The sequence below is a fragment of the Streptopelia decaocto genome (assembly GCF_964273445.1).
Source record: "Streptopelia decaocto genome assembly, chromosome: 1".
Classification (NCBI taxonomy): Eukaryota; Metazoa; Chordata; class Aves; order Columbiformes; family Columbidae; genus Streptopelia; species Streptopelia decaocto.
The window spans coordinates 119,813,522-119,834,957 of record NC_138663.1 but is presented as its reverse complement, the minus strand read 5'-3'; the positions used below and the strand labels follow the sequence as shown (position 1 = coordinate 119,834,957).

Genomic DNA, 21,436 nt, shown 5'->3' with positions numbered 1-21,436 from the left:
GATGTTTCAGAACTATTATGCTTCAGGAATCTTATCTCTAAACAAAACTGCCATAGTTTCCCCAGAGACAAGGCAAAGGCAGAATCCAAGATTCTTGGCCTTATCTACACTACTGTTGGTGGTGTACATAAGGTCATACAGTTGTAAGAGCCACTTAAAGTGTGTGTCAGATCTTCCTCTTAGTACAATGTACTGTCAAAGAAAGCGATTGTGTTATAAATTGCAAGTCTAGCAAATTAGGATTCCAAATGAATTCACATATAAGAATGGGGGATATTTTTTTAAATCTCCATTTACAAAGTAAAAAATCAATCTATTAATTTAATCTACACAAGGAGACAGCATTCTATAATGTACAGAATTATACATACTAGTCAAAATTGTAAAGCCTGGTGTGACACATGAAAAAATTCAGCTTTTATATTTCACTCATTCATCATTTCCACCTCTTCACTCCCCAACATACAGAGCTAGAATACAGACATTTTAAAGGTCTTTCACTTCTCTCACAAGATATCCTAAAATCATTTATGCTCCAGCTTCATCATTATTCATGGTCAATTTATTGTACACTATGCCTCCATTTCTTCCTTGCAAGAAGCTCTAGTCTCCATCAATGCTGAGCTGAGTTCACGCCCAACATTCAGAGTTCTGCCCTTGTCTCAAGTCCTGAGCAGGGCTTTTTCTCACCTTTTAAGACACCACTGTGTGTATCCGTGCTGCCATTTTAATCTGTGCTATGACACAAACCAACCTTAAGTTCCAATCTTAAGTGAAGTGTGTTCTTTAAGGCAGTAGAAGAGACACTGTTATTAGAAAAATAAAACTGGGTAATGGTTGACAGTCTTACTAAAATCTGTTAGAAATATCAAAACAAATCATCTTACACAGCTGCTGAGGTCTGACAACATGGTATCGGCATAAACTGATTCCATTTCTCAGTCTCTGCTACATCTTCCATTTTGTTTCCCCTGTACTGTCAAATTCCATTTTGACATTAAGGTAATATTACTGTACCATTTACCACATTGGTAGTATTTAACTACAGTCATTAGAGGAAGTCAAAACTGTATTATCCTTTTCCCATCAAGCCATCTTTTTTTCTTTTTTTTGGCAAATGACTGCTTTTTATGTTCCAATGTCAACATACACTTATTTGCACACTTAAGTAAAAACTGACTTGCAATCCCTTACCAGTTTGTTAATAATTAAGGGAAGAAAAAGTGAACTAATATAAGATTTCTGTTATTCAACTGCAGTTAACTTTCAGTTTTCAGTTCTGGTCTGTCATGTCATCTGCAACTTGACCTGGCTAAGTTTTCAGCGACCTTAGAATCATTCATCATTTATAGGAAATAGATAACAAAGCATCCCCAAATAATGAGTTTATTGTGACCTTACTACTTCAAAGCAAGACTAGAAACGTAGTGTTTTACAGATTAAATTGTTGGCTCAGGATCTCTGTTCCACAAAACTTCCCTTACTATAACAGTTCAACAGCTGTTACATTTCCAGTAAATGCCACCTTTCCATTCCCATGGTCTAAAACTATGACAGTAAAAGACAAGTTAATGTTTTACTGGTACATGAATGCTGGAGAGGTCTCTAGACAGTGTCTACAATTTTATATTTCTGCTGCATATACTCACATGAAAAATCAAAATATGTTCATAAACCAGTTTTTTTTCTAAGTTGCATTTATACTGCTGAAATGAGTTTCTTCATTCAACATTGCTTCTTTCAAGGACATCACTTCCACGCCCACAAACTGTAATAACATTTGAGATGCTGTGTTTCTTTTACCTGCCTTATTTCAGTCATCCTATCTGTAGGAGCAGTAACAAAAAACATACACATAATTATGCTAGCTTTTTACTCACATGTGCTTGCATATTTTACTCCACATGCTTTATACCTTTCAACGGCACAAAAGAGCATTTACCTTTTTTTACTATAGCTCCCTGTTGATCTCAAAGTGGAAAAATACTTCTATGAATGCTTACAATAAAGATGAAATTACGTGGATACACAGAGAATTTAGCTCTTCTGCTACTTCATATGCTTACAGTCTATATTTGGACTGAAGCCTCCAAGCTTATGGCATTCAATACAGTGCAATGCAAAAGACCAAAATCCAAGATAGCTTCCCTTTCTAATCTAATCACTCGTGTGACTCCATTCACAAAGTTTCTCTTTCACTACTTCTCAGCTTCAACATCACAAACACATCATCTGTGTTGTTACTATCCTTCCCTTTACCCCCCTACACCCAAGATGGAGAGAGATGTACCTACCACCTTTACACAGACTTGGCAACCACAGCTCTGTTATTTCTTTGGTATACAATCTTTTCACTTGAAACAGTGCAACCTTGGGGTTTCTTTTCTTTTCTTTTTTTTTTTTTAATGACAAGTTTACATCTGTATTCATATAAATACCACTTGAAGGGGGAATCTGTTCTACAAGATTAAGTTTATAGCAACACATGTAAAATACCATCAATCTCTAACATGATACAACTGTAAAAGAATCCTAGAAGGTGCATTAAAAAGCATGGCTGAAGTTTCATCATTTGGTTTATTTCAGCAGGGACAACATAGTCAGTGTAACTCTACAGGCTGAGCTATAACAATACACCATCAGTAAGTCAGAAAGGTGAAAATAGGGGCAAATTTAGGTTTTTGCCTTTATTTATTTATTTTTCCTCAGTCTCAGAGAGGTATGGATACCTGATACCCCGTCTTTGAAGGTGTATGTTTTGTAAAGAAAAGCACTACGAGCAACACAGTTCAATCATTTCTGTTTTTTTCCTGATAATATCTAAGGCAAAATCTGTATAAATCCCACTAAATACCTATAGCTATAAGTGGCTGTACGTTTACAAAAGGCAGAATCTCTCTTTGCTTTGCTGGTTGTTGCATTTCTTTTCCTTAATCACAGTCATAGGCAAGAGCATGAAATGATGGATCCTGAACACCTACAATTCCCTACAATACGTTTATTGGCCAGTATACACCGTTGCCTGGTTTTATTTTTATCACCAATGCAATTTCAAACATTAATGACGAACATTACTCCTAAGTTGAAGGAAAGGTCACTACAGTGTCTTTGAAGCACCGCTACACACTAATGACAGAAAAGCAAAGATTGAGTTTCATGCCTGCAAGTTTTACTTAAACAAATGGCCCCAGTTTGCCCACTCACTTAGGTGCCTCTGTCAGTTTTCCCATAATTGTGAGGTCTGCAGTTAAATGAAATGGCAGATTCATCACTGATACAATCTTTGTCCAAGGTTTACAGTCCTTTAATTTGTGTGCTTTCAGGGCTTGAGGGTATTTTCCAGTAGCTTTTCTTTATCCTGAAGGGATTTGGGTATCCTTAACAGGGGACTAAACTAATCCTTACATCAAATGATAGCAGAAATGTGGCCTTCACTTGTCAATTTAGAATTTAAAATGAAATTGCTTTGTGATAAAGCAAAAGGAATGTAGAACACAGGTAGAAATTACACAGAAAAAAAAAAGATTACATCAGTGTCTACAATGTGAGTAGAGAACTGACAGAGTAAATACATTTTTGTGCCTGTTGATCGTAAAATCTTGAATTCACTCTATGTATGGGTGTTTGAACACATAAATTAAAATAGAAAGGCAAGATCATGGAGGCAAATAATAGCAACTGGGGGCAAACTAAAAAAATAAACTTCACAAACAAGTCTACACTACCAAACAAACACTGTACTGGTAAAGGTCATTAGGTTTAGGTACAAATACTCATGAGATGCCCCAAACAAAAATATATATCTAAAATCCACTATTTCAGAGTGAAATGTTAAAAAGCGTTTTTTCCTTCATTAAGAAGGTATTTTTTCTCCTACCCAAAATACCTAGCATGTTTTTTTTCTTCAAATGTGGGTGAGAAAAATGTCAAACTACTAGGCGACCAAGAACTACAAGTTTCATATTCATACCAGATCAATTGTTACCAGATCTTCAGACTTCCCACAGCAACTGATGGTTGTTTCAACTGATTCCTAGAGAACTGTGGTAAGCTTCCTCACACAAATTTTCAAAAATGTGCTATTATATTTTAAAGAAATAGTGATTTTTTAACTAAATTCTCCGCTAGTCAGAAGTTGGCTTATAGACCTTACAAAAAATAATGAGGCTCTATTCACTGGTCTTCATAACTAAACTAAATAACCTTGAGCACTGAAGATAACTGGATTTATGACTCTTGGAAGAAAGGAGATAAAAATTGTCTCTCTGCTCAGTAATGCATACATGAAAGACAATTCACCATCGAAGAAACATCTGAACCACTGCCATAACAAGTTACTGTGCTTTCAGCTATAACCTCAACTATAATAAGAAGGACCTAATGGTTCCTGTATTTCCAGAAACTTCCTTGAAAGCAGTTTTCAGTATTTTTAAGAATGATTAAAAAAAAAGTCATTTCAAAACATGTTTCAGAAAGTCTTCACAACCCACCTTCCTTATTTCTGGTAACCTCGATATTTCCTTCCTTATTTCTAGGAATCTTGGTATTTCAATAAGCCCATCAATTTGAAGAAAAAAATAATCAAATTTTGCAGAATAAATTATTGTGTAAATAAAAATGGAACACTATACACCTTTACCCAGGACAAATATAGCACCAGAGAAAAATGGCTAACTTTGAACAAGTAAAAATTAGTTACATTTTATTGATATTTACAAATGAGAACTGTATATTTACAATGTAAACACTTCAAATTAATGTATATTGTAAAAACAAAATATTTTCAAACATTTGACTACTGGAAGACATTTTATCTCTCTGAATTAAAAGGGAAACAGAATCAAGCTACGTCCAAAGCTATTTCTTTCACTCTCAGAGGGAAATCACAAGCAGTAATCTATAAGCAACAGAGTACTATTTTAAACTCACAAGAATGGTTAGATAAATTAATGTGGCATAATTCTCATACCAATGCAGGTTATTAAGGTGCATGTATAATAATAAAATCAAATCATCTCAATGAAGTGTGTTACCATAAATTTAGAGGGGGGAAAAAAAAAAGCAGAAAAAATTGTGGTTTATAACTTGGAGAAGTTTAATTTTCCTTATGGAACACTTTCACGAATCTATTATTCAAATAGATCATAATAATGACTATCTGCTATTGCAGATTCCTTTTTCAGGAAGGAAAAACATTCTGTTTACTTCACTGATGGAAATATCCCTCAGGGCTGGAATTGCTTCTTCTTGAAATTTCTTCTGCTGCTGCCTTTTTGCATAGTTATCTACAGGAGACAATGAAAACATTCCACATATTAAAGATTTTTTTATTTCAAGAAATGTTGTGTAACACAACACTGTATAAATTTAGCTACTCTAAGCAATGCTGAAAACCCTGTTTTGTTGAGGAGTAATGAGATGGTCACCAGAAATGCTTCACATCAACACGTATTAGCAAAGCCCTTGAAGAAACTGACCCTACCCTCCTGCTGAAATCACTGTCTGGGACTTTGCTTGGTTTAAGATGCTGTGTGACATTAAAACATAACTACCCAAAAATCAAAAGAATAAACAAACAAAAAACCCCACAGTGAATAGCTCAGTCTAATCTTAACACTTAGTACTAGGATTTCTGCTGACACTGTCCACCTTCCCTTTATCTTGGGGAAAAAATTGTGGAACTGTTCTGTCTGAAAAAGAAAATTTTCAAATATAGTTGTCTTTCGAAAAGAGTAGGTCCCCCATCCCACCTGCCATAGAGCCATAGAAACTCTTGGGTTGACACCAAATGAGAGTGCAACATAAGAGCATGAATGAGTAGCCAGGAACACGGGAACAACTAAATGGCAGTTCTTGACTCATCAGAGTAGTGCATTCGAACTACAGCCTCAACTGTTTTTTTTTTCCCTTTGCAGTTCAGCATAATGTAATACACTGTACATAGTTGGTTAAAATGATGCAACTTCAGCAGTCTTAGCAACAGGTAACCTCCTTGCCAAATTTTACATTCTACATTGTTTCTAAAAAAACTGGCCAACTGTGAATAGAACACGGTGTGGAGGAAGATGCAGCTGCCTGAAGAATACTGTGAATGGCTAGAACAGGTCTCCTTGGCAGGAATAAAGATAATGTGGAAGATGAGAAAACTGATGAACAGCTTTTTCAGACAGGTAATCACTAACAATAATGCAGCACGCTCCTTCACACCCCCTTGACCCCAGCATGCCTTTCCACTCTTGCCACTGCCATGTAGGTACTCAGGCCCTTCTTCCCACAACAATCTTCACTGGTCTGTTATGCAAGGTACACACCTGGGAGAGCTTCGTATGCTCAAGTCCTCTTCCTTGTGACACTCACCCTTTATATATTTATAAACATTAAGGAGGTCACCCCTCAGTCTCCTCTTCTCCAAGCTAAAGAGACCCAGCTCCCTCAGCTTTTCCTCATAAGGAAGATGCTCCACTCCCTTAATCATCTTCATCGCCCTGCGCTGCACTCTCTCTTGAACTGAGGGGCCCAGAACTGGACACAATATTCCAGATATGGTCTCACCAGGGCAGAGTAGAGGGGAAGGAGAACCTCTCTCGACCTACTAACCACACCCCTTCTAATACACCCCAGGATGCCATTGGCCTTCCTGGCCACAAGGGCACAGTGCTGGCTCATGGTCATCCTGTTGTCCACCAGGACTTGCAGGTCCCTTTCCCCTACACTACTTTCCAAGCAGTCATTCCCCAATTTATACTGGAACCTGGGGTTGTTCCTGCCCAGATGCAAGACTCTACACTTGCCCTTGTTATATTTCATTAAATTTTTCCCTGCCCAACTCTCCAGCCTGTTCAGGTCTTGCTGGATGGCAGCACAGCCTTCTGGCATGTCAGCCACTCCTTCCAGCTTCGTGTCATCAGCAAACTTGCTGACAGTGCACTCCAGTCACTCATCCAAGTCACTGGTGAATATATTGAATAGTACTGGTCCCAGCACCGACCCTTGAGGGACTCCAATAGATGTTGAGGGCCTCCAACTGGACTCTGCCCCACTGACCACAACTCTCTGGCTTCTTTCTTTCAGCCAGTTCACAGTCCACCTCACTACCCGATCATCTAGTCCACAGTTCCTCATTTTAGCAGTGAGGATGCTATGGGAGACTGTGTCAAATGCTTTACTGAAGTCAAGACAGACCACATCCACTGCTTTGCCACCACCTATCCACCTGGTTATGTCTTCATAAAAGGCTATGAGGTTGGTCAAGCATGACTTCCCCTTGGTGAAGCCATGTTGACTGCCCCTAATGACCCTCTTATCCTTGATATGCCTTGAGATGGCACCAAGGATAAGTCGTTCCATCACCCTTCTAGGGATGGAGGTGAGGCTGACCGGTCTACAGTTACCTGGGTCCTCCTTCTTGACCTTTTTGAAGACTGGAGTGACATTTGCTTTCCTCCAGTCCTCAGGCACCTCTCCCATTTCCCACGACTTGGCAAAGATGATGGAGAGTGGTCCAGCAATGACCTCAGCCAGCGCCCTCAGCACCCATGGGTGCATCCCATCTGGACCCATGGATTTATGGATGTCCAGATTGCTTCATTGGTCCCTAATCTAGTCTTCATCAACCAAGGCAAACTCCTCCATTGTCCTGACTTCCTCTGGGGCCTCAGGGGTACAGGGCTCGTCAGGACAGCCTCCGGCAGAGTAGAGGCAGAGTAGAGAGAAACAAAGAAGGCATTCAGTATCTGTCTTCCCTGTATCTTCTGCCATCAGGGCACCCACCCCATTCATCAGTGGGCCTACATTGCCTCTGGTGTTAGTTTTATCTGCCATGTATTTGAAGTAGCTCTTTCTGTTGTCCTTGACCCCTCTTGCAAGGTTTAATTCTAAGGAGGTGTTAGCTTTCCTAGTTGCCTCCATACATCCTGTGACAACAGCCTTATATTCTTCCCAAGTGGCCAGCCACTCCTTCTATCATCTGTAAACTCTCCTCTTCCACTTGAGTTTGCCCAGTTTCTTGTTTAACCAGTTTCTTGTTTAACCAAGCAGGTCTCCTGGGTCCCTTCCTTGACTTCCTACATGTCGGGATGCTCTGATCTTGAGTTTGAAAGAAGCAGAGGGCTGCCTTGGCTGCAGCGATCATGAGATGGTGGAGTTCAAGATTCCATGTGGCAGGAACAGAATACCAAGCAGAATTGCAACCCTGGACTTCAATAGGGCCAACTTTGGCCTTTTCAAGCAATTGCTAGGGAAAATCCCATGGGCAAGGGTATTTGTAGTTAAAGGGGCCCAAGATAGCTGGTTAGCATTTAGGGATTGCTTCTAGCAAGCTCAGGATCAAAGCATCTGGGCTTGTGGCTATCTTTTCAATCTAGTACTTGAGTACTTCCAAGAACTCCTTTTCTAGATCAAAATATTTAAGGGCTTAAAAATATTAAAAATTAAATATATGGCTACATATATGTATTTACAGAAATTACCAGTTGAGTATCAAAATCTTAAAACAAAGACCAGTAAAATTACCTGTAATGGTATCTGTGGAGTTAAGTGGAGCTGTACTCATCATGTTAACACCAAAAAGTAATATATAACCAATTCCTACAACAACTAGTAGGTACACTGGCAAAGCAACTGCCCAGTACCTGAGGAAAAAGATTTTAAAAGTTTACATATCATAATAACAAACAACTAATAACAGTTTTAATGTAGTGGTTGTTAATGTGTCTAGCACAACTATAGCCATGAGGAAAGGAAACAACACCTCTTAATACAGACCCTGGTGTCTCCCAAGATTACTGCCTGCAGTCACTGTAGCTAGTTTGGCATGAACCATCAAATAGATTCCTTACAGAAGGTTTTTATTTTTTTAAGTATAGTTCAAAGTTTACTGTCTTTTATCAGCAAAATTCCTAAGAACAAAGTGTCAAATTTATCATAAAACATTCAAATACTATTTCATTACACAATGAAAAAAAATAATCATAGTTACTTATCTATATAAAATAATACTTCACAAAAATTACAGTCCTTTATCATCAGGAAAACTGGATTAAATACAAGGCCACTATTTAAAAAGAAAATTTTGCTATTTGAAAATAATTAAGAGCGTCCTATACTTACACATATTCAGGCTAAAGAGTTTAATGGTTTGAACTTACTTTTGTGGCCAGTATGTTAGTCCCAACGAGAACAGCCAAGTCTCAGGAACATATGCCCAGATAATATACAAGACTGCACAGAAGAATTAAAAAGTTATAATAGTATGACTGATACTGTTTTGGACTTCCTAAGTTTTAGAGCAATACTTCCCTACTGATATGTGCTATGTTTTGCTTTTACACTATTTGCTTATACACCAAAATAGGTCTGCCAAAACATTGTAGAGTGTAAGTCTCAGACACAAAACCTGCCTAATACGGGGGTAAACATCTAGCTGATTCTACAACTTTTTTATTTGCTTTAACATTGAGTTTCTCATTTCCTATGTAGACATACAAGAATTTATTCCACATTGAACTGCAGAACAAGAACCCCTCAGTAAAACGTTGCCAAATGACTCTGAACGTAGAAAATATTAAAGCAGAAAATGATCACAGAGTGGGTCATTTGTCTGAAGTAAAAGTTGTTAGAATCGCGGTCCTTGGACGGAACTGTTCAGAAAAAGTTACTAGAAATACTTTCTGATTCTTGTTAAGTTAATAATTTTCATGTCAACAAACCCAATACTGAGAAATATTGCTCTCTAACAACAAATCCAGAGTAAGGTTTAACAAAATTTGAGGGGAAGGGGTTAGCAGCCAAACAGTGACAGAAGATATGGAACTGCAGAGGCTTCCTGTGAGAGGAACAGAAACCAAATTACTTTCATTTCTACTTACTTCCTAAGGTTAAGACAGACTTACAGTAGTACTCTGTTTAATTATTAAACTGCATTGTATTTGCAGCACCCTTTCTTGTGTTTAAAAAGTGCTCTCACGCTCTCAAGCCTTGATCCTGTGTGGGCAGGCAGGATATCCCTAGTGAAATGCTAACACACCTGTCATACCAGCAAAGAAATGCTGACATATCCCAAATAATTTTCAATTGCTGTTGACTAGATGTATTTACTTACTTACTTTCAGTATTTGGGAAAGGAAGGTTGCACTACTATCTACAACGGTTACTGAATAATGACAATGTATGCAAATAAAAAAGTTCCTAAAATGAGAATGCAGAGAATTTTTTAAATAATTTGACTCTGCAATACTATTGGAGGCGACATAACAAGGTTAAAGGCAGACAAAACATGAGGAAATCACAAAAGGTTATGACAGATCTTCGTGACAACTGATACATCTGGCAAGTAACCCTCCCTTAGTTCTTCATTATACACCTTTACAACAGGTGGTGCAACAGAATTTTGACCCCTTTCAGATGGTCTTATTGGAATTATATTGCGTTGTGAGCAAAGCAACACTTTCTGGCGAAGCACTCAGTACCCAGCATACTTACTAAAGCCAAACCACGATCCTAAAAAAAGAGCAAATCCATATATTGCCCTTTCTGGCAATGGGGCAGGAGAGTTTTCAACCATACTGGTCTCTTCCCTTTAACTTCGGGGCGGGGGGTGGCGACAGGAAACCGAGGGAGCATGGCGGAGGGGGAAGACACAGTGAGAGGCTGTTAGAAGTTTCTCGGCACGTTCCCCTCGGGACACCCCGGCACCCGCAGCAAGCCAGAACCCCCGCTCCCCCCACCCCAACACCGGCCGAGCCCACGCACTCGCCCCTCAGCCTTGGGGAGGAGCGGCGCGGGAAAAACGCGCACGCGCCCATCCAGCGCAGGGCGGATGGGCACGCGCAATGGCCGTTTAGCTCGCTCCCCAGCGGACACGCAATGAGCCGCGGTGCTACCGACGCCCGCCCCGTTGAAGCCGCTTTGCTCTGCCTCCTCCCTTTAGAGCTCACGGTCGGGCTAGGGGAAACCACACCCAGGATAGCCCCCCAACAAGGGGAAGGGGAAGGCGAAGACGCCCAACCGTGCTCCCTCCCCCGCCCCATCCCGTCCCGCTCGTCCGCCCGCCCGCCCGCGCCAGGCCGCCCCTCGCACATGCGCAGCCACAGACATACCCCGCCAACCTCCCCGTCAGCGGGCGCGGAACCTCTGAGCCCGCGGTGGGCGGGGTCCGCCGAGCTCTTGCGGCGCGTTGGCTCGTTCCCGTGACGTCAGGCAGCAACTGGCCAGTAGCCAGGGCCCGGCTGGGTGTGGCTGCTGGCGCGCGCAGTAGGAGGGACTGTCGGGGGGAGGTGGGAGCAGCCTCGGCCCTGCGGAGCCGGCGGGAAGCTGAGGTGAGTGAGTGAGTGAGTGGGGCAGGCAGGTGGGGGGAATAGCGGGGGGATGGCGGGCGCTCCCTTGCTGTGCCTCACCGTGCTCCTGACCTCCCCATCGCCAGGGAGGCTGGGTCCGGGAGGGTGACGCCTGTTTCTCCGGAGCCCCTGGCAGGGTGACACCCGGCCCGGTCCGGTCCCCTTTGAGGCGGGAACCGGCGCTGTCGGTCCCAGGAGCCGCGGCGGAGCCCCCTTGGCGCTGTTGGAGCTCTTTGCCGCGGGGAGGATCGGGCGCGGGCTGGGCTGTCCCAGCGGGAAGCGCCGGGCTGCGACACGTCAGTGACGAGCCTCGGGGCTTCCGGGGTCTAACGGAGGCAAGGCAGCTGCCATGAGCACAGCCGGTCCCCATAGCCTCTGGCGGAGCTGCCGGGGTGGGACGAGCGCAGCCGGTCGGGAGAAGGACGCGCGGCCTGGGCGGGGGCTGCGCCGCTGGGTCTGTCAGGCGGGGCTGCCCGTCGGAGTGGTTGGGATGTGTAACTCCGCTGTCTCGGGATGTGGCAATAGTTCTGTGATGCTGCCCCCAGACCCGGCCAGTGGAAACTGCGCGGCTCCCTCCTCTGCCTGTCAGGTGTGAGGTAACGTACTGGAGTACTGTCAGGCGTCAGGGACTTAGAATGTTGTTAATCGATTTGACTGCCTTTTAACTTATGCTTTAGGTTGCTGTCTTCCAAGATTGATCTATGCTACGTAAAAATGAGAACGCATATCTTCTATGAAAGTCTTGCAAAGTGTAATTTGATGTGATTATTTTAAGCCCTACAACGCACATGCTATTTGCCTCTTGCCTCCCCCTCATATATTTCTCATAATCCTTTTCTTTCAGGGTCACGTACCATGGGTGAACCTATGTCTGAATCTAAGTTTGGAGCCGCGGCTTTTTATTTCGCTGAAAAATCTTGCTGTGAATTGGTAAGTAGGTTTGAAACTAGATGAAAAACTTGCAAGATGTTCCGATGGGATTTATACCTAGATCTGATCCACAGAGTAACTGCTAGTGTTGATTAATTCAAACTGATGCAAAGATGCTTTATACCACTGTATGTTATTCACTTGCAAAAGTACTAAACTGAGGTGGAGCATAGAGACTGTGTATCCTTTTATCAGGCAAGTTTTACTGAATGCATATTCAACTATGTAAAATTAGACAGTGGTGCATAGGTCCTGTTAACAGAACTTGACTAACTTGTTGGCTGTATATCTGAGCCATGCTTGGGATGATATACCTCAGAGTGACAGATTCAGTTCCTTTAATTGAACAGCAAACACAACTGAGTTCGTGGAAGCTCAGGTCTACAAATTACATGCAGAGAGTTCACCCATTCTTTTTTTTTTTTTTTTGTCTTTGCTTACATTTTTTCTTCTGCCCTTTGTGCCCAATAATGCCTCAGCTTATTTAGTTATTGCTTCTATCAAATAAACTGTGGCACTGTCATGTCCCAACCTGAAGTATGGGTGGAGAGGTGACTCAGGTTTGTGGGTACCCTTGATTGGAAAACAGTACATGCAATACTTAAGGTCCGTAAACAAAAGACTTTCATTTTGCAGTTTGGCCTAATTGCCAAATGATTTGGTGGCAGAAGGATTTACGTTATTTTAGGTTCAATTGGTAAACATCAAAAAAGTGTGTGGCACATGTGGGGCTGTAAATCTATATATGTATATGTTACTATATTAGCTATAATAGAGGTATAGGAAAGAAAGAGAGAGAGATCTCACCACCCTTATGACTCCACTCTGTGTATGATGGGGTTCGTAGTCTCAGATCGAGTGACGTGCGGCATTTTCCTGTGTCTTGTTCAGTTCCTGTGGTGAGACTGGTGGGCAGGGTGGTCCTCAGGATGGTGAGTGAGCGCCACCTCACTGCTTGCACAGGTGGGCTTTTCATGGTCCTCTGGATTGCTTACTTGCCTCATCTTTGGTCTCTTGTGCAGGCATCACTGGGGGGTGACTGCAAAAGATGGAAAAGTCCCAAAGGGTCTTTCCCTTTGTGCCATGCTCTTCAATGCATCCGTCACCTCCTGTATCAGCCAGCCTTTGCCTGTGGCTCCTTAGCTTGTGGTTGATCTGTAAATCGCAATTAAACGTGAATGTCCCAGCTTCTGCGGCTGGATGAAATGGTTTTGCCACAATGTTTAAGCCATTGTCCTTTTCAGTCTCTAACAAGCGCTCTTTTGTATTAATATTTCAAAGAATGCTTTCCCTGACTTTTTTTTTTTTTTTCCTTCCTTCTTGATATCCTTAAGGAGTATTATAAAACTCGGTGGTAGTTAACCTTTCTACTGCTTGGAGAGTTCAGTTATGAGTTACTTATCCTAAGTATTGCTGATGCCAAGTATAAACTAGCTGGCCTACTCTTCTTCTTCCTTTGCAGGAATTAAAAATACAGGTAAACTGAATTTCTGATTTGTAAAGCTGTGTCTTTACAAGAGACTGTTACCAGTAGAGTAGTGGGTCTCATCAGAAATGGTTTATATCAATAAAGATTTTTTTTTGATGCCATAGACAAAATAAAGTACTTTTAACAGTTAAGTTACTAGACATTTTATTTCTTAAGGTGATGTGTGTGCTGTGCTATGGAAAGAAAACCCTTGATTCTGTCCAAGTGCTCAATCTTGGTTTTCAGGTTTGCTTTAGTGGGAATTCCACCTGGGGCTTGGTGTATGGAGGGGTGTGTGTGTGTGGTTTGTTTTGGTTTTAAATATCGTAGCAAAAACTACACTGTGGAGTGAAGGAGACATTCAGTCATCTTTCAAGATTAGCTGATTTTGTAATAATAGTTAATCCTTTTCCTCTGATCGAATGTCCTGATCTGTTAAATATGTCAATGTTATAATAACTTATTTTTGAGAGTAAGCCTTGATTTACATGTAATGTTGTGATAGTTCAAAAATGCTACATCAGGTGAAATCATGTGATTGCTTGTCATCACCTTAGGTTAGTAAGGTTAGTAAGTTGTCACTGCATAGCATGCTAGCATTTCCAGGAAGTCAACCCCTGAAAGAATAAAGGCCTGTTAAAGAAACATTATTGAAGATGTGTTGGATAATTAGGGTTTTTTTTGTTTGTTTTTTGGTTTTTTTTTTACTTTTCTCCAGTCATATTCAGAAATAGCTTTGCATTTCTTTGAAATGATAATGCAGCAATCCATACACATGATATGTGGTATTTATTAAATGACACATATATAATGTTTGTTAAAATAATAGACTTTGTAGAGATCTGTAAAAGAGAGCAGAGTGATTTATTCTGCAGCTTGAGAAGCTCATATGGAATAATATGTTTTAAACCCTTTAAAGTATTGATACAGTGTGCTGCCATGAAATAGTAAATTGAGCACTCATTCCACTTACTTTTTATATATATATATATATTTATTATTTATTTAAATATACATGCACTGACTGTCAAAACTTAATTATCAATTTTTGAAAACCTGTGTTATCTTCTTAAGCATATTTCCTTAGGTATTCTTAAGCATTATATTGCTGCCCAGTACCTAATTTTGAATTATTAATTTTTAGAATACTATTCTACTGTGATTTAATATCGTGTTTAAACTGTTAAAAGTTTTCCCATCCATTCATAACTATTAATCTATGGATGTTTTTTAATGGATATGCAGGTAAACATTTTTGTATAAAACAGCAACTAAACCATTGTGTTAGATAGGTCTAGTAAACATGCTTTTTCCCCCCATTTGTTTTCATTTTGTTTGCTTGCTTTTTCGCTGTGCTTAATGTGAATTATAAAGATTGGATCCAAAGGGGTTTGTTGCTTGGTAATGCAAAATATTGCAGACTTCAGGTTTCCTTGTTTTCCTCAGAACAGCGCTGGCAGAACTGCAGAAACATGTGGGAGAACGGGGAATGCCAGTAGTATTTATTCTTGGGGAAATGGGATGGGGGGAAAAAGCTTGGGGAATTCACCCATCTCAGATTGGTCTTAGCAGACAACGAGATGCTGGTGGGCATTGAATGAACATTATTAACATTTTATAAAAACCTTTTGTTCAGAATTAGTAGGTACATAGAGATAATATTGCTGTCTAGGTCCATGGTATATGCATGAGTATCTTAGTTAATTACTAAAGAACTGTAGCCAATAATAGTTAATTAAATATTTTTAGTTATTATTAATTTTGTTGACTAGTGTCTGTGAATTAATATTTTAGTTTGGATCAGGAAAATGCTTTTGAAGCAAATGTCCCAATTGTACCTGTCTTTCATGTTTTGCCTTATGTTGTGAGGAGGTCTCAGAGTGAGCTGTGGGATTCATTGGGGATGAAACTAGTCTAGAAAGTGCTTTTAAGAATATAGGTAATGTGCATTAATCATGAATGAGTGTTCTGCCTATGGGACTAGATTTGAACCAGTGCAAACTAAAACCCCCTGAAGAGCATGTCTTATGAAAGCAGACTGCTCAGTACCAAATACTTTGCCTTATAGATTTGTTTCCTATTTGGTCATGCTGTTTGATTATGAGGATAGAACCATGTACCATCTTTTATGCTGGTCTAAATATGTGCAATGATTACTTGTTCTTGAGGAAAGGAATTAGTGATGGAATGTAAAAATCACTTCAATTCCTCCCTTCCCCTGATGTAAACAGTTTATATTGGTTTAATATTTAGAAACAATTGAGTAATTGTTGCTTTAGTTATTGTGAAATATTTACAAGATATGCGATGTTAAAAAAATTATTTATCTTTAGAGTCATGGAGTGTTTGTACAGCGATCACAGCAGAAGCCTAAAACAGGTATGTAAACTAAACCAATATTACCTAACTTTGTAATGCACTTCTTGTGCCCTGCTTGGACCTTCTGATTGCTATTTCACTTTTTTTTTTTTTTTTTTTCCTGTTGCTGTTGTCTGAATAAGTATAAAATTATTATTTCTGAGCAAAAGCATTATTTTGTTCTTTTACACTGGAAGAATTCTCATCTTTTTGTCCTAGTGTAATATTCAGAGCACTGCTTTACATTTGTGAGAACAGTGTAAATAGTCAATAATATGCACATACATGCAGTAAATTAATGTTATGAGGATGGAGATTTAACGCTTGTGTTCATTACCCGTGTTTTAGTTGTAGCTATGTTTTAGCTATATATGTGTAAAGAAACCTTTAAGTTGATCTCTATAAGTAAAGTTTTGCAGTTATATATTTATTTTTTTAATAGTTGTAGAAGAGCTCAACTGTGGCTCAACAGTTTGTCAAGTTCTTCAAAACTGTATTCGCTGTACAAATGGTAACCTGAGATACATAGGAAACTCAGATGAATGCAATCAGCTGTGTAAAATGAATTTTTGCATATAGACTCTCAGATAATACTGCTTCTGCTCTGAGAGTACTTGATGCCACTTCAGTACTCTAATAAGGATCTTTACCTTTTAAAGACAGTCACTGAAGGAAATGGATTGTATTTTTGAATGAGCCATGTATCATACACTTAATGGCCGCTGGAGAAAGAAGAATAATTTTGCTGATCTTTTAGTACCATGTTGCTATGTGCCACACTACTCTGGTTTTATTGTAGAAAATAATTAAATGGGTAGAGCTAGAAGAGGGTCGTGTTTTATCTTGAAAATAGTATCTCTCATAGCCATTAAACAGATCACAGCCCTTATTTGGCTCCTCATTAGAACCAGGCTGCATTTATTCATTTATAGTCAATACAATTCAGAACACAGGCAATTCCTTGAGCAAGGAATGTAAAGCCTACCAGTAGGTCTCTGTTCTTACCTCCATATAAATTCTCTCATCTCCTTCAATTTATGAAAAACCTCAAGTTGACAGATGTATTTAGAGTGTTCAAGTTTTCTTGTTTTGGTTAGATAGTACTTAGGAATAATAGTATGGAAATAACTGATGTTTTTGAATGTTTATTTGGACTTTGATTTCTTTTAATGCCTGAATTGTGTAGTCAAATTCTTAACTGTTTTCTTGAAGGTGTTGATCCCTGTGAAGTGTGGTGCAATCAGCCAGTTGACATATTAAGAGAATACTGCAACATTATTAAAATACGCATCTTTTGGCCTCTTCTCTTCAATTGTGAAAGTGATTCTTTGGTAGCTGGTTGGAGGTAAGTAATCATTCTCAGAGTTGTTTCATCAGCCTTTACATTTCTTTTTGTTACCTGTGAAAGATCATTGTATACTTTCTGTAGTGATTAAATTGTCTGCAGGAATGTTGTTTTTACTAGTGGGCTGGGTTGGTTCAGGTCAGAAGACATAGTTCTTGAATGTACAGAAGAAAATACTAACAATGAGTTTCTGAAGTTTGGAATCTAAGAGTATATTTAAGCACTTAAAAGTTACCAAAGATTTGCAGCTTTTTTTCCCCGTCTCTGAAGGCCTTTATTTGAGTTTGTAACTCTGCTTTTGTTTAGATCTGATTACCATAAATTTAGTAATTAAGACTATGTAACACCATTTTATTTTTCTAAATAATAACTTGTTCTGTTTTTAAGCAGTTCACAGATTTTAGAGGAAAAGTGGAAGAGACTCTGTGATTTACAGGTTTTGGAAGACCTTGTGGATTTAATGAAAAAACTTGTGGTAAGTACTGTATTTTAACTTAGTGTAAGTTTTCACATATAATAGATAAATTAATTCTGTATGTTCTGCAGCTTCGGATTGTATCTTAAATTAGACATTTCCTTTTGCTGGAATGAATAAATCATCTGATAGCTGAGTTGCAGCTTTCTTTAAAGAAAGTGTGTCACAGGCTTTATTGCAGGTGGGATAACTTACAAATATTTGCAGAGTCAATAATACAGTTGACTGGAGCCCTTGTAAATTGCAAAGAAAAAGAGTCATATCAGTGAGAAAAAATGCACCATTCCCTGATGTACGATACTTTTTTTTCTCATTCAACAAATTATGTTTAAATATGCTATTGTTGCTGACTTGAAACAGAAGACTAACAGTGCAGAGGAATGATGTAAGAAACGTTCTTGGCAACTGAAGGGAAGAGCTTTTTCTTTTTTTTTTTTTTTAATTTAGATATGATATGCTTTTAAATAAATTTGTTGCTTGAAATTCTGTGTTCAACCCCAAGCTACACTTTTCCAGTCCATCTTACTGTTATATGATTTTCTATGATTAGGTATTAATGTACTTTATTAATCTTGTGGATTCATACTTCCATGTGCTCTTTTTGCTGCTTCTTCCTTCAGGCCATCCAAGTTCTCTGTTTTCACCTCCTTGTACTTCAGGATGTCCCTGCAGTTCTCCCACTTTGTGATGGGTTCTTTGTACTGTTTCCTTTCCTGGTAGTCTCCCATTTGATCTTTATATGCAAGAGCCTGTGCCTGTGTATATTCCCATTCCCCTGTTTACTTCTGCTTCCTTCTTCTTACTTCCTCAGCCTATATCTCCTTCTCCATGTAAAAGATTGTATATCCAATAATAAAATTTATTTGGAGAAGCAGAAGATCTCAGGAGAGGAAATACTGTTGTTTTGTATTGTTTTCATTGGATGTATCAACTGGTTCTTTGGTATTAATATGTTGATAACTGCATAAGTGTTTAAAGTGGCTGACTTTACTAACCAGATGTCATAGTATCCATCCATTCTCTATTTCCATGTCAACTTTTTTTTTTTTTTTCCCAACAAAAATGGTAGGACATTTGCTACTGATTACAAAAATATATCCTGAAACTTTGAAATGGACCAGAGCAACTGTCCAAATGATACTGCATTCAAGCAGAACAGAAAATGCTATTGAGTTGAATCTGAGCAGATAGAAACTAAAGTTATGAGAGTTTAGTAACTTGATTTTCATTTGTTTTCGATGTCTCTTCCAGAACGTTCCACCTATTATCGGTGGCATACTGAGAATTGGCAACAGAATACACAATGTAAGTTTCTTAAACTGTTTTTTAATAGGAAGGCTTCTTTACAAAACATTTGTACAAATATCCAAAATTTTAAAATGCTTGCATAAATAGAGTCAGTAGTTTTGGGAATATGTAGTATATAGGGCTGGGGCTACCAGTTGTTGCAACTCTGATCCACAAAATTAAATCTGTGTGTGATAGGAACTGTGAAATAAATGTTGGCTGTTTAAGAAGACCAAAATGAGTGAGAACTCTAGGGGTAGTTCACATGCTGAAAATAAATGGTTTCTCTTGGAAGTTACTACTGCAGCGTGGTGGGTGGGTTTCGGTTGTGTAGCTGAAGCCCAGGTCAGCGGTCGAGTATCAGCTGTGGTGGTACCTGCTGGTGGCTTTCCTTGTTGCTTTCTCACAGATTTAATGCTTCTTGTTGAAGGTTCTTTTCCTTTGAGATGTCTCAGTGCTCTCTCTGCTTTCTGTCTTGAGGACTCCTAGATTCCATCCCATAAGCACACAGTTCTGTTTCTGTGGTGTGTTTTGCTTTGTCCTTTCTTTCTGTGCTGGTGTGTTACGCCAGAAGTCTAGGTACAGGCAAAAGGCAAACATGCTTTATATGTAAAGACAAGAAGTTACTGTTAGTATAACTGGAATCTTCCCAAATTAATTATTGCAGAAGAGGAAAGAAAATGAAGAAACAAATACAGCTGAAAAGGATAACTCTTTTATGATGATACAGTTAAAATTGTAATATACGCTCTCCTAGTATCTGACCCTTTTCAAGGGGTTGTGTTCACTCTTGTACTGCTCCATGGGATCCTAAAGTGAGTGGCTTCTGCCTGGTGTTTGTGTGTGTGGGTTGGGTGTATAGTCATCAGTACCTGGAGTGTTTTGTTGCAAGGACTGCTGTTGATGTTTTCTTCTTCCTCATTCTAGGATCTATTTAAGTTCATTTCTTGTATTTGGTAGTGCACTCTTATACCCTGCTTTTTATTTTCTTTGGTCTGCAGGTTTAACTTACATATGATTTTACTATATATAGTATGTTTTGTGTATGTTAGAAACTTCTTTTGCCCAATTTTGTACAGCCCTTGTTTTTTTTATTTGGCCACTTGTTTATATCCATTGTTTTTCCGGTGTCAGCTTGTGCCACATCTTTTACTATTCCATGCCTGTACTCTTCTAAACTGCATTGTGTGTGTCTAAGATTTTCATGGTCTGTGCTCTATCATATTTGGTTTGCATTTCTGTTTACATGATGTTAGTCATAGCAAAAATAACTACTTTTTACTGCTGTCTATGGGAAAGCTTTGGTTTACCATACAAAAGTAATGCAAATTAGTCATAGTGACCTGGTCAGAATAAAACTGCTGTTACAGTTAAAACTGAGCTTTAAGCAGGTCAGGACAAGCTCGGAGCAAGCCCCATGATTTGCCGCCCTGTGGTCTTGCAAATTCTGTACAAAGTCTGTGGCCTATTACTAGCAATGACAGTGCTGTATGATGGGGCTTCAGGACCATAAGTGGGCTAAGCTTGATCGCTGAAATGATGCAAAAGTACTCCTCCTTGGAGACAGGTTGGAAATCTTTTATGAGGTTCCCAAATAGTGTTGCTGATTGATTCTGAAGGACTATGAATGGCTGAGTAAGGGTGTGGTTTGGAAACTTGCTAATCCATCTTCAATATCAAATTCAGTATACAGTACAACTATACTAATTACATTTTTCAGCTTGTAAACTTTGGACTGTGAACTTTCTTGTTTTTCCTCTGTTTGTCACTTTTTTCCACTTTCTAGTTTCTGCTACCTTCTGTAGGTTAACTGCAAAAGCTAAAATAAAAACATTGAAGTTAGAAGACAGTATCATAGCTCAGAGTAGCAATAGGAGAAGCAGAATAGGTACAACTGTATGTTACTGCTGGATTTCCCAGTTCCTGTATTTTTAGTGAGGTTTGTCTTAGTCACGTGGGTTCTTAAATTATTTTTGAAAATCTGCAGGCCCGGATAATGTGGGAGTATCCCAGGCAATGGGCATTCTTCACTCAATCCCTCTCTTTGAAATAAAGCTCTGTAGCTCAAACAATTTAAATTTAGTTTGAATTGAAGTAATGATTTGCAGAATGAAGTCTTAGCCCTGGCTTCCATGTGTAACAGCCTGGAGAACTTGGTGGCTTTTTTTAAAATCAGGCTTGTCGCTTCACACTGAAGCAGTTTTGTGCACAGTCATTAAAAAGAAGTTTCTAAATAAAAT

General features: G+C 39.3%; 2 protein-coding genes across 8 annotated transcripts in view; one reads left to right on the top strand and one right to left on the bottom strand.

The window, feature by feature from the left end:
• Nucleotides 1-4,671: 4,671 nt before the first annotated feature.
• PIGP (phosphatidylinositol glycan anchor biosynthesis class P) lies at nt 4,672-11,214 on the bottom strand. 3 transcript variants are annotated; one of them, XM_082054332.1, is made up of 5 exons: nt 11,097-11,214; nt 10,480-10,580; nt 9,147-9,219; nt 8,512-8,630; nt 4,672-5,285 (listed from the first exon to the last, which is right to left on the bottom strand). In XM_082054332.1, the coding sequence occupies exons 2-5, from the start codon at nt 10,559-10,561 to the stop codon at nt 5,155-5,157; spliced, it is 405 nt and encodes a 134-aa protein (XP_081910458.1). In that variant the 5' UTR covers nt 10,562-10,580; nt 11,097-11,214; the 3' UTR covers nt 4,672-5,154. The 3 variants fall into 3 exon arrangements, with proteins under 3 accessions (XP_081910458.1, XP_081910459.1, XP_081910457.1); XM_082054333.1 differs by lacking the exon at nt 11,097-11,214 and adding an exon at nt 10,859-11,004 and having other exon boundaries at nt 10,480-10,574; XM_082054331.1 differs by lacking the exon at nt 11,097-11,214 and adding an exon at nt 10,733-10,868 and having other exon boundaries at nt 10,480-10,574.
• A 61-nt stretch (nt 11,215-11,275) lies between these two features.
• The window catches only part of TTC3 (tetratricopeptide repeat domain 3), a 66,792-nt gene continuing 56,631 nt past the window's right edge, over nt 11,276-21,436 (top strand). For 3 of the 5 annotated variants that reach the window (XM_082053780.1, XM_082053782.1, XM_082053778.1), the window contains exons 1-6: nt 11,670-11,743; nt 12,178-12,263; nt 16,065-16,110; nt 17,302-17,434; nt 17,822-17,909; nt 19,161-19,214. In XM_082053780.1, the coding sequence (XP_081909906.1) occupies nt 11,683-11,743; nt 12,178-12,263; nt 16,065-16,110; nt 17,302-17,434; nt 17,822-17,909; nt 19,161-19,214 (468 nt within the window). In that variant the 5' untranslated portion in view covers nt 11,670-11,682. Of the gene's footprint in view, nt 11,316-11,669; nt 11,744-12,177; nt 12,264-16,064; nt 16,111-17,301; nt 17,435-17,821; nt 17,910-19,160; nt 19,215-21,436 lie in introns of those variants that run through there. The other 2 variants (XM_082053781.1, XM_082053779.1) reach the window with 2 other exon arrangements.